Source organism: Rhinolophus sinicus, linkage group LG12, assembly GCF_036562045.2.
Source record: "Rhinolophus sinicus isolate RSC01 linkage group LG12, ASM3656204v1, whole genome shotgun sequence".
Lineage (NCBI taxonomy): Eukaryota > Metazoa > Chordata > Mammalia > Chiroptera > Rhinolophidae > Rhinolophus > Rhinolophus sinicus.
In genome coordinates, this window is record NC_133761.1 from 7,866,073 (window position 1) to 7,878,595 (window position 12,523).

A 12,523-nucleotide genomic window follows, 5' to 3' on the forward strand; every position below is an offset into this window, starting at 1 on the left:
CACCGGCAGCAGTAGCCCCAGGCTCATTCCCACAGGAAGAAGCCCAGGCACACACACATACACACACACACACACACACACACACACACACGCCTTCTGTACGAGGCGTCTCTGAGCCTCGAACCTTGGCCTCAGGACCTCACTCAGGAATAACCACCGTCCTCACATCAGTAATTGGCAGGCATGCTTCCCTGAGAAGATGCTGAGTGCTGAGGCACGCCATGAGAAAAAACACTCCCAAAATGTCCACAGTACGACCTGCTGGTGTTTGCTGCTTCTAGTTTAATAGTGGCTTTATCTCGACAATGTTACCGTCCAGTCGCCCAGAGGCAGTGGGGCTTCAAGTGAGCTGAGGAAAGAGCAGTCAGACCGAGGGTGATGTGACAGCCAGGTTAGAAGACGACAGGCCATGCCCGTCATGTCTCTTTGACTCAGTGTTTGTTTGGTCGGTTTGGCTTTTCCTGTTCTTTTAAATGCAATTAGGACAAAAGGGGAAAGAAGCCAGTTCTTAGGACATCAAAGGACAGAAGAGGAGAAGTGAGATATTTCCAGGGGCTCTTGGCAGATACAACTCAGGCACTGGCCGCTGTGCTTCTCAGGTCTGCTGTGCCCCTGTGTCCTCTGAGAGTCATGGTAGCCTCTCGTTAAAGGAAAACAGAGGGTTCCCCCGGTAGATGCCACCTCCAGCACTGGCATCTCAGCGGTGGCAGGGGCGTGGGGTTAACACTTGATTATTCAGAGGACATGGGGCGGACTTCCGTGTGCATTTTCCCTGCTCGTTTGCACATCCTCCAAAAGGAGGGCAGAAAGCTCACGGCGTGGAGGTCTGAGACGCCAGCTGTTCGCGTGGGTCCAGCGGAGGGCGTGAGCGCTGTGGGATCTAGCGGAGCTGGTCTGCTTTTCCGAGTCACCACAGACCGGCCTCGGGTCCAGCCCAGTTTCCTCATCTGAAAATGGGGACAGCTTGAGTTACTTGCGGGGTCACTGGGATGAGTTACTTTGGGACACAATCTAGTGTGCCAAGGGCTTTCAGCAACGTTATTACCTCAGGGAAAAGGTTCCCAGGGGAGGAGGAGCTCAGCTTTGTTATTTAGAAACGCCCTTTCCTCATCCTTCCCCAGCCAGGCAAACGCTGAATTATGGAAAACAGACTATAACTGTTTGCTAAAGAAATTTGTAAAGGGTTTTTAGTTAATTCTGTAGACGCTTATGATTTCCTTGAATAATCTATTACGACTGGTATTACAGCACCTTTACATCCTAACTTATTGTAATCTTTATTAACTAGCACTGGATCTGCAAAGACTGCCCTCGGCCCACGCGTTCTTCCTAAACTACCTCAGAAAGGTAAGATTTCTCTTTCTCTTATTCACCTGGAATTAGTGTCACTGTGCCCTCCAAGGGGACAGGGATTCTGTCTCTTTTGATCGCTGCTCCACTCTAGGTGCCTGGAGCGGCTCCTGGCATGTATAGATGGCCAGTAAATATTTGTTCGGTGAAGATATTTTGCGCACTTAAATTGTGCGATTAGGCCAAACCTTACTCTTCCTAAAAAGCACAAGACTCTTTCAAAAGTTACTTTATTAGAGCCCCCAGGTACCATTCCCTGACCTTTTGCAAACATACTCAGAGAGACCTGGGAACCAGTGGCAGCTCTACCACTTACTAGCTGTGTGGCCAGGGCAGGGGACTCAGGAGCGTCACCAAGCCTCTGATTCCTCACCTGTACGTGGGGCAAGAATACCTGCTTCCTGAGGTTTTATAAGCACGAAATGAGATCATGCTTCAGAAAGCCCCTAGCTCGTGGGTGGCTCAGAAATCCTTCCCTGGGATGGCATCTGTCTAGACACCCATGCTCTGCGAAGTACAAGACAGCAGTGTCTAAATGCTGCTGCTCTGCCAAACTGGGACACTCAGCTCTTTGACCAAATCTTCTTCAGTCCTGACAGAGCTTTGCATCTGTAAGACCAAAATGTCCGTGTCCTTATCACAGCAAAAATGACAGTGCTGCCTTGCTTCGTTGCAGGGCTTTAGCTTTAGTGCTGCAGGAGCCATGGGCTCATTCTCTCTGTCCGCACTGGAGCAGACAGGCCTGCAGGCTAGGGACAGGCAGTGAGACCTCTGACCCCAGAAGTCAGGCGAGGGATTAGCGGTGGGAAGCTGGCATTCACCACTCTCCCAAGGTCATCAACAAAGTGACACATTTGGAGGAGCACTGGCTGGCCAGGCCAGGCTTCTGTGTAGGAAGATGAGGGAAATCAGCCGACTGCCAATTCATTCTCCGTGGTACACAAAGGAAGGTTTCCCCTGCGTTTACTGAGTCTTTATCTAATGTGGTTGTTTTGTTTGTTTTTCTGTTCACCTTGGCCCAGAGGGCTATCCTGATCTCACAGCGGTTAGAGCCAAGTTTCCCAGGCTGTCCCCCCTTGTCTGCAGTCTGCCCCCCTCCAGTTCTGCATCCTTCACCCATTGGTCACGCGCTGCCGTGAATCGCATCCACCTGCGTGTCCAGCTCCCTTCCTCTCACACCCAAACCCCAAAGATTCTTATTCCCCACTGGGACCTGCCGTGACTGCTGCCACCTTTTCATTGTCCCACATCCCCTTGTGCCCTCCTCCTGAGCCAGCGTCAGTCCTAACGTGCTCCCTCATCTTCCACGTCCTCCTATGTGCTGTTCCACTCCCCTGACTGCCTGGGCCTGGCTGCACACCGGATGCGGCTGCAGAAGCATCGTCAGGATGGTGGTTCCGCCCTGCCTCATGACCAAGCGGTCCTCTCTGCCTAATGTCCCTCCCTGCAGAAGTACATGCTGTGTAGTTCAGTTTCAGGGGGTGGGGTGGGGTGTGCTCGTCTGCTCTTCAGAGTTAAGAATGCAGTTCAGAAAGGACTTTTAACTGGAGAGGGGGAAACACCAAACCAAAGAGGGGGAAATAAAATAAAATGCCAAAGGTTGGGCAGGCTCCCACAGAGGAGAGACTGGACTGTCTCTTTCCTCATTTTGTTTCTTCTTATTTAAAAGTAGTGTGTGTGTGTGTGTGTGTGTGTGTGTGTGTGTGTGTGTGACCATTCTAGAGGATTGGAAAAAGAAGGAACTACCACCTGAAGTCTTATCATCAAGATAGACAACTGGGTATTTCCCTTTAGTCTCTTTCCTGTGCTTTTTGTTTGTTTGTTTTAAGTTTCCGTTTAAACTGATTTTTTTCGCGTGATACATCAGAAACATTTTCCATCGTATCAGTGACGTGACAGGCGTGCTTTTCCTGGCGGCACAGTGTTCCTTTCTCTGGCACCGTGACGTGCAAAGCGGTCTCCGCCATTGACCGTTCACATGATTTGCAGTTTTGTCACTAAGCAGAGCCGTGCTGAACATGCTGGCACAGATACTCACTGCCTGGCTTTAGTCTTCTTTTTTTAGGATAAATGTCTAGAATCAGAGTTGCATGTTTTGAGAGTTTGGGCTGCCCAGCACTTACAGCTTCTGTTCCCCGTGAATGTGGCTTGCACCAAGTCTTTCCAGCTGCACTGCCTTAGGGGGCCCCCCAGGTGTCCCCCATCACTGTCTGCCTCAGACTTCTGTTTGCCCGATTTCAAACTTGCAAGAGAAGAATCCGATGGACCTACTTTAACTTTTCAGCTAAAACTAGAGGGGCCAGCCCATGAGCAGGGTGCCCTTGAATTTCAGGTCCTTAGGAAAGGAGGGGGCTGGGCAGGCCGTGGTGAAAACAGCCACATACAGCTTGTGGTGGTTTACAGCACTGGAGTGTATCTTTCTTTCTTTTACTTCTGTAATTTTAAGAATATCTCTTTATGAATGTGTTGTGTTTTTAGTGTAACAGTCTTTGACTCACTCAGTGTGCCTTACTCAACTGTTTCCTCACTGAGCACATACTATGTGCTTGGCCTCTGCACCAGGAGCCAGACTTACAAGAATAAGGAAAAATACAAATCCTGGCCTCAAGGAACCCTGTCTAACAGTCATGATAAGCGTGCTCTAATATATTACTTAGAGCTGGCCAGGCCCTGATGGCAATTGTTTCCATATATTAACTCATTTGAGAGATGAGGAGGGTGAGGCACAGAGAGGTTGTGTAATTTGCCCAAGGTCACTCAGCTAGTAAGCAGTGAAGCCAAAGTTGGCGGTGTGTCCTTAGTGTCCTGAGTTCTACTGGACAGAGCTGTGCAGAGAGCTGTGGGAACGGTTCAGCAAACTGTCGCATGCCCGCGCTGTGGAGCACTACGCAGTCATGAAAGAGAGTAAGGAGGAGCTGACTTAGAAACTGTCCCAGACATATTAAGTGGGGGGAAAACAAAGTCGCAGAGAATGTATATATTGTAATCCCACTATGGTTTTTAAAAGATATAGTTATGAGTACACTACCTGTATGTAACGGAAGAAGTGGTGGGGGGTAGGGTGGTGAGAGGAGACACCTCTTCCCTCTTCCCTTATGTAGTACGGAAAGCACAAAATGTGGGGAGCCAATAATAAATTAGCTAATGATACAGCTGCAGAATGGAGCAGAATGCAACATTAAAAACTATGTGCTGCTAACACAGAATTCTATTAACATGGTAAATACTCTTAAAACAGTATATAGGTCAAAGCAGAAAAAGTATTATCTGTGGAAAAGTCATGAAGAAAGATATTATTTTAACATGGCTACATGTAGATGGTAGGCTTGTGGAAAACTTTTGTTTTAACTCTATGCTTTCCAGTTCTCTCTATTCTGTATTATGTTTGTAATTATGGTTTGTTTGTTTTTTTAATTCTGCATTAGTCTGGACATCCTGTTCTTATGTGACTGAGGCATAAAAGCCTTCCAGGCTTCCAACTTCTATCCTTTTAAACCCAGGCCGTCTGCGCTGGGGTCTGGCCCCTGAGCTCCTCTCTGCCAGGTGCTCCCAGGTCGGTTCTCTTCAAGGTGACTGTGACAGGAGGAAACGTCACGTCCCCACCTCGTGTTCTATTCCAATGACCTCCCTCTCTGTGGTTGCTTCCCACAGTGGCACTAAGGAAAACAGAAACCAGCCATCATCTCTCCCTAGACAAAGCCACCATCCCACCTGAAATCTTCCAGAAATCATCACAGCTGGCAGAGTTGTCACAAAAGCCACCACCTGGAGAACTGCCGCCGAAACCCACCGAACTGGCTCCCAAACCCCAGATTGGAGATTTGCCACCTAAACCAGGGGAGCTGCCCCCCAAGCCCCAGCTGGGCGACCTGCCCCCCAAACCCCAACTCTCAGACTTACCTCCCAAGCCGCAAATGAAGGACCTGCCTCCCAAACCACAGCTGGGAGACCTGCTGGCAAAATCCCAGCCAGGAGATGTGTCGCCCAAGGCTCAGCCGCCATCTGACGTGACTTCGAGGCCACACCCTGTGGATCTTTCCCCACACGTGCCTGCCCGAGATGCCATCCAAAAGCAGGCCTCTGAGGACGCTAACGACCTGACACCCCCTCTGCCCGAGACGCCCGTCCCGCTGCCCAGGAAGATCAACACGGTGGGTGGCCCACGCCGCTGGTCAGACTCTTGTCGCTTCTGCTGCACCCTGCCCTGCTGGGCGGCCTTGTGCTCGGCAGGGCCTGCTGGGTAGGGACCCAGAGTTTGGGCTCCAACAGCCAGGCCTCGGGACCTGCCTGCCATGCCCGCTGTAGCTGCGTGACCTTGGCCGGTTCCATGCCTTCTCCAAGCCTCAGTTTTCTCATATACAAAAAGGAGCTAATACGGTAACCGAGCTCCTGGGCAATTACATGCAGTGCTGGCTGAGCAGCACGTAGGTGGCACCTTGGAATCACTCAGCAAGTGGACCCTCTTACCCAGGATCCTTGAGGACGAGACTCGCCCTTCTGGGGTCCCAGGAAAGCCTTTCGTTTCCTGTCTGGGTTCTGGGAGGCCTCTCCCTCAGAGCTTCTCACTGTATCTTCCTGGAGGAATTAGAGGCAAAGCCCAAGGAGACTTGCACAAACATAGAATTTGGCTGAAGTCTCACATTTCATCATTTTCATGAAATGCTTTCTGCTTTATAATATATCAATTTTATTTTAATACAAAAATGCTTTATCCAAAAACAATTTATTTTGTTCAAGTGATGCTCCAGGCAGGTGCATGTGAGCCATTTGTCCTGCCCACGGCAGCACCCCTACAGGGGCGGCAGCACCCCAGGTGGAAGAGTACAGTTTTGGGGGGTGGGGGGAGTGGGACCGTAAGGCCTCCCACTGTGCGTGACAGTCCTGCCCCCACTCACATTTTATTACAAAAACGATGTGGCAGTAAAAGTGTGTCACTTCAGCACCAAAGAAACAGGAGGAAAAACCCATCCTCCCACGTCCAATATGGTTTGCTCTTCGTGAGGGCAGCTCCCGAGACCCCGGGCACCACTGGGGCCTTGACAGGCACACAGTTCCAGTTTGTGCCACACGCTTTGCAGTTTTGTGATCTCCCTTAATCCTCCCCCTTATAAATAGTCACACCTGAGTCTCCTCAGGTGCTCAGAGTCAGAGCTGAGACAACTAAGACCCACCATGGCCCCAATTCTGCCAGCCTCTCAGACCCCACCCACTGAACCCCGGGAACAGGACTGCAGAAAGGAGCAGGGTTGTCAGGGCGACTAAGGGAGAAACGAGGGGACAGGGAAAGTCAGTGAACCCAAAACATGTACAAGTGTAGCTTACTTTTTTTTTTTTTAATTTTTTTTTTTTTTTTTATGGGGGAACAGTATGTTTTTCCAGGACCCATCAGCTCCTAGTCAAGTCGTTGTTTTCAGTCTAGTTGTAGAGGGTGTAGCTCACTGGCCCATGTGGGAATCAAGCTGGCAACCTTGGTGTTATGAACACCAACTGAGCCAACCGGCCGCCCCATAGCTTGCTTTTTTAATTACTAATTATTTAATGAGCTCAGTGCCAGAAACATCGTATAGAAGGTGATTTCTCCATTTCCATCTTCCTGTTTATAAGGAACTGGAAGTACAACAACTAAAAGTCCAAGTCAAATGGATCAAAATGTACAACTGTTTTGGGGAACTGCCTGGGACCCTGTCAGCCCCGGCCGCCCTGTTCAAGCAGCATGTGCTGACTGGGGACTTTGCATGAGGGGCCTGAGAAATTTGTTTATGCTGCACATTCAGCAGCAGAAGCTGCACATTTTGCTTTACATCATGCTTCCCCAAACCATTTTTAGACTCTGCCGTCATTTCTGTGAGCTGCTGTTGTGGGTGGGGGAGGGCAGAGCGCTTCGTGTCTGGCGAAGCCAGGTTTTGATCCCGGCCGGTAGTGTTTGCATTCTGATGAAAAGAACGGGTGACCCCTGCTCACTGATGCCAGGCTCCATCCTGATCCTGGTGGAAGGGAGAAGGGCTGTCCTATCTTGAGATGACACAGTACACGGAGCGCCTGGCAAACACGCTTCCCCCTTTCCCAGTGGAGAGACTGAGGCACAAGAAGGCTCCGTCCTTTGCCCAAGGTCAGTGTGTTCTCGTTCCCCTTCATTCTCTCCTGGCAGCTAAAACCAAATTTCTTTCTTGAAGGGCAAAAACAAGGTGAGGCGAGTAAAGACCATTTACGACTGCCAGGCAGATAACGACGACGAGCTGACTTTCATCGAGGGAGAGGTGATCATCGTCACAGGCGAGGAGGACCAGGAGTGGTGGGTACGTACGAGCCCCGTGCTGGCAGGGCGTCCACGCCTCTGAGCTGCGGGAGGCTGCCCAGGCATCCCTTTTCCCAGCAGCCCTTTCACTGAGTGTCTTCTGTCACTGTGTTGCGTGCTAGAAAAACAACTGTGGAGCTTTGAAACTGGGCCAGGAGAATTGACACTTGATGTTGCTACACCCGTTACCGCACCACAACCTGTGAGCTGTAGGCGGTTTCTGATTTTTAAATGCAAAACGAAAGCCCGGGAAAGCTGATCAGCAGGCAGTCATGATGCTGAGCGTCTCGGACCCCGAAGCCGATGCTTTGCTCCCTGCTCCACGCTGTCCCGGGCCAGGGGGTGGAGGCCTGAGTCCTTTTCCCAGCATCCACCCTCAAGCTCCGTCCTGAATCCGTGTGCAGTTCTCTCTGTAAAGTGGGGCACGATGCCTTCCTCATATGATTTTAGGAGAAGATTAAATGAGAGTATCTGTAATAACTCCTTTTATAGGAAAGCCTGCTGCCCAGGTGTCAGGAAGGGAAGGACACTGTCCTCGCACAGTGGCTGTCTGGACATCAGGCGTCCTTGGAAATGCCCAGGAAAAGCTCCCTCCTCCCCAGAGGGACCCAGTTTTGTCTGCCAGAAAAGGGACCTGTGGTTCGCAGTTGAGCCAGCAGAAGCTGCTAATGCTCAGGGACTTGTGTCGTTGTACACGTGTATATAACATGTGTACACACACCTTTGGCTTGTGTTCCTTTGGGTTTGATCCCACCTGTACAAATTCTGCTTGGACTGAAGCAGCAGTTCCCAGCTGGGGGCAGTGTGGCCCTCCAGGGACATGTGGCAGTATCAGGGACATTTTGCTCGTCAGGACCTAGGAAGGGTGGTGCTACAGGCATCTGGTGGGTAGGCAGGGATGCTGCTGAACGTCCCACAGTGCTTACGAGAGCCCTACAACAGAACGATCTGGCCCAGACATCAGGAGTTCTGGAGCTGAGAAACCCTGGACTGAGGTGGACTAAAGCATGCCCTTTCTGTAAGCCTCCGCTTCCTCCTCTGGAAAATGGGACAGCAGTAACCCTACCACACAAGGCTAAGAACTGATATCCTGATGTCAGTTCAGACCCCACGATGTGGGTAGGTGAGGTCTTACTATTAACTCCACTTTCTAGATGAGAAAACTGTGCCCAGCCACCTTGGGTGCCCACCCAAGGTCACAGACCTGTAAGTAACAGAAGCAGCCCTGGGCTGGACACAGTTCTGCTCCAAGTGCGCTCTGCACTCAAGTACTTCGTGGAGGGAAGTGAGAGCTGGCCTGGCTCTCAGAGCCACCCTCCTCTCTCTGTCTGTCACCTGAAGCCAGTGTGCATGTCTTGTTTTTCCCCCCAGGATTCTCGTTAATGCCATTCATGCCGACATAATCGAGATCATTGGAAGCTTTTTGCGGGTAACCATGGATGACAGGCTTAGGCAGCAGGCAGTAAACAGATCACAGGCCACAGTCAGTCTCAGACCTTCACAGTCGCCTTTCCCAGAAGGCGAGTTCTTGGCACAGAGCAGCCCTTTCCATATGTATAGTTTTTATATAATCTCACAAGCCTGAGCGAAGAGATTTTTTTTTTTAGCCCCATTTTACAGACAAGAGGCTTAGCAAGCTTTATCTGAGGTCACCCGGCAGGAAAGGCTGTCGAGCCCCCTGGTTAAGAGCATGGACTCCGGAGTCTGCAGCCCGTGTAACACCGAGGGCAGGTCATGCCGCCTCCCTGGGCCGCTGTCCCTTCGTGTATAAAATGAGGGTCCAGGAATAGCAACCTCGCCCAGCTGCTGTGTGGGTGTAACGGTGCCAAGCGTGTCATACCTTCTGTCCTTTGCCATTTTGTCGTCATCGTTTTGTGATGTATTATAGTTCGTCACCGTTCGCTCTCCCAGGGTCACCAAAGGGTGACCAAGGGCAAACCCGCATTCCCTCCCACTATCCGGGAAAAGTCGGGGCACGCACTGACCCACCGGGCTGGTCCCAGGGCACCTGCCCGCTGCCTGCAGCCTGACGCCTTTCTTTTCTCCCCCCAGATCGGGCACATCGAAGGGCAGCCTGAGAGGAAGGGGGTCTTCCCGGTGTCCTTTGTTCACATCCTGTCCGACTAGCGAAAAGCAGGACCGCCTGGCCGTGCCCCTCCTCCATGCAAGACTGCTGCCTGCACCCGCTCCTGTGCACAGCGTGTACATAGCTGCTGTTACCGAATGCAAAACCCGCGGAAGGACCACCTCCAAGGGGAACGCAGTGTGTGCCATAGTACCCTGCGGTCTTCCGCCTTCACCCATATCAGGGGAGCCCGGGACCCCACGTGCCCTACTGCTTTGCTGAAGTCACCCTTAGCATCTAGCGCTTGCATTCCGTCTGTGCTGTTTTCCAAGCAAACAAAAACAGGAATATAGAAACTGCTGGCTTTGCAAATGGAGGTGGTCTCAGCAACTGTTGAAAGGCATAGAATTGACAAAGCAGTATTCTCAGCCGTGGTACTGAAAATGCAACATTAGCAAAGAGGTAGGTTCTGTTTTCCAGGTGAAACTCTTGGCTCCATGACAGGCCCGCCTGTAGGTACCTGTGTGCACAGAGCAGCTATGAACACCTATTTTGGTGTCTATCGCAGAAAAGTGCTCAGTTAAACGTCAATGTTGCTCCTTCCCCAAAACTTTGGTGGCATTTTTCCACTGCCCACAGCCTCATGCAGCAGTTTTGGGGTCTGAATATTTTGATGAAGGAGTAACACTTCCATTTGAGCACTTTTCTGGAATAAACACCAAAGTCGGTGTTTGGAGCTGTAAACTGCACACAGGTACCTACAGGCTGGCCTGTCACGCAGCCAAGAGTTTCACCAGGAAAAGTGTTTGCCAGCAGTACCATGGCTGAGAATACTGCATTATTAGGAACAGAGAGTCAATTCTATGCCTTTTGATGGTTGCTGAGACCACTTCCGTTTGCAAAGCCAGCAGTTCCTATATTCCTGTTTTTGTTTGCTTGGAAAACAGCACAGACGGGAATGTAAGTGCTGGATGCCAAGGGAGCCTTTGGCAAACCAGTAGGGCACGCAGGGTCCCAGGCTTCCCTGATACGGGCGAAGGCAGAAAACCACAGGGTATTTACAACACACGCTACATACCCACTTCTTTGCTAATGTTGCATTTTCAGTTGGCGCAGAAAACTAATATTTTTAAGCAGATAATCTTGCATTGAATGAGAATTGTTCATCCCACAGAAGCACAACTCCCAACCAAACCTTTAGGAAAAGCCCTATTTAAGAGTCACAACGCTCAGTGAACATTAATTTGGTTCTGCTTACGTGGTTACTCTGAACACTTTGAAAAGCCACCTGATAACAAACCTTGCATGACAGACCTGCAGCACATCAACTCTCATTGCAAAATGATTTCAAGCAGTTGCTCCCTCAACGTCACAGCACTTCTGAATTCCACACTGACAAGAACATCAGGGACCGGGCAACGTCTGGTGTGTAGCCGACAGTGTTTGCAGCCTCAGGACGTAAACGCCACACTGGTGTCAGGACAGGAAGTCACCATCCCAAGTTACTTAGTGACCCGGTTCGTTCAGTTACACATTTTAAGTGACATTAACGAGCTGTCCAGTTTTGTGGCCTACAGTATTTTCCACTGATCTCAAAATAAACTCTTTATTTTTAAAAATACAAAAGCTAGATGTGTAAAATTACATCGAATCAATGTCTGTTCTTTTTTTTTCCCCCTTTAGCAGCAACTTACACAAACGCATTTTTCAATACCTTTTATTTTTTTCGGGTTTCGTCTTTGTGTTTTCCTTCAGGAATCTGACTTCTCTCTAACCCAGCTTACTGTGGGAGATAGGAAAACTAGGTATAAATGCCTTGGCTGGTCTTGGTTGAGTTTAGATCTGTTCTTAAACTCAGAGAGCCACTACCTGCAGTTTTGTACATGATATAGTATTTTGAAGGTATGGAACCTTATGAAAAAAAATAGCTAATCAATTCTTTTTTCCCCCAGAGGGGAAAGTTATGTTCTGCAAATAGTGTGTGTCTTATTTTACTGTTGAACAGCAATTGCTATTTATTTTTTTATTGCCTAGAACTTCAACATGATGTATAGGAATCCCATAGACCCACTAGTTAAATTCCGAGTCCTCCTCTGGATGTGACGCTCAGGCGTCAGTACACTTGTCATTTCACATGTATTTAATGTGAGTTTTTCCAGGACCGTATGTGTTAATTTCTACTTTTTTTAATATTTAAAATTGCTTTTAAATAAACATATTCTCAGTTGATCCCAAACATCTGAAATCAGGCCATTTTGTGAGTTGTCCACGACACTTCCGTTTGGAGGAAATCAAGACTTCCCTTGGCTGTGCTTTTGGGGGTATCAATAACACAAGTCATTCTACCTCCAATGTAAAAGCTCGGAGCTGTGGAGACATGAAAATACACGTCAGTTTCCTCGACTTATAAAACATGGTCCTCAGCGTTTTGGTCCCCTCCCCATTCCCACTCCCACCTCACAGCCCCCACTTTTGGTCCTAGTTATGTGAACAGGGCAGGAAGAAGAGGGGGGCGTGGGGGCATGGAAGCTCTTAGGCGACAGACCTACGTGCTGTGCTGCGTGTCTGTCCTGTGGCCGTGAGTCCTGGCGCTGCCCACAGTGAGGGGGCACAGGGGCAGCACCGGCCTGCGTCCCTTCACCTCACCCGCAGCAGGCCAGCGAGAGGGAGGAACCCTCGGCTTCACGCAGCTTGAACGTGAGGCCCATTCATGACTGAGCAGGAGATGGCATGGCTGGTGAACAACCCGGTCAGGAGGCTGCCTCGTCGGCCTCTGTTGGGATTTTCGACCACACGGAAGACAGTCCCGGTCA

General features: G+C 50.0%; 1 protein-coding gene across 6 annotated transcripts in view; it reads left to right on the forward strand.

Moving 5' to 3' along the window:
• The window catches only part of ASAP1 (ArfGAP with SH3 domain, ankyrin repeat and PH domain 1), a 292,224-nt gene extending 280,278 nt beyond the window's left edge, over window positions 1–11,946 (forward strand). For all 6 annotated transcript variants that reach the window (XM_074316674.1, XM_074316673.1, XM_074316677.1 and 3 more), the window contains 4 exons: window positions 1,289–1,347; window positions 5,002–5,501; window positions 7,524–7,646; window positions 9,698–11,946. In XM_074316674.1, coding sequence (XP_074172775.1) covers window positions 1,289–1,347; window positions 5,002–5,501; window positions 7,524–7,646; window positions 9,698–9,772 — 757 coding nt within the window. In that variant the 3' untranslated portion in view covers window positions 9,773–11,946. The remainder of the gene's footprint in view (window positions 1–1,288; window positions 1,348–5,001; window positions 5,502–7,523; window positions 7,647–9,697) is intronic.
• Window positions 11,947–12,523: the final 577 nt, after the last annotated feature.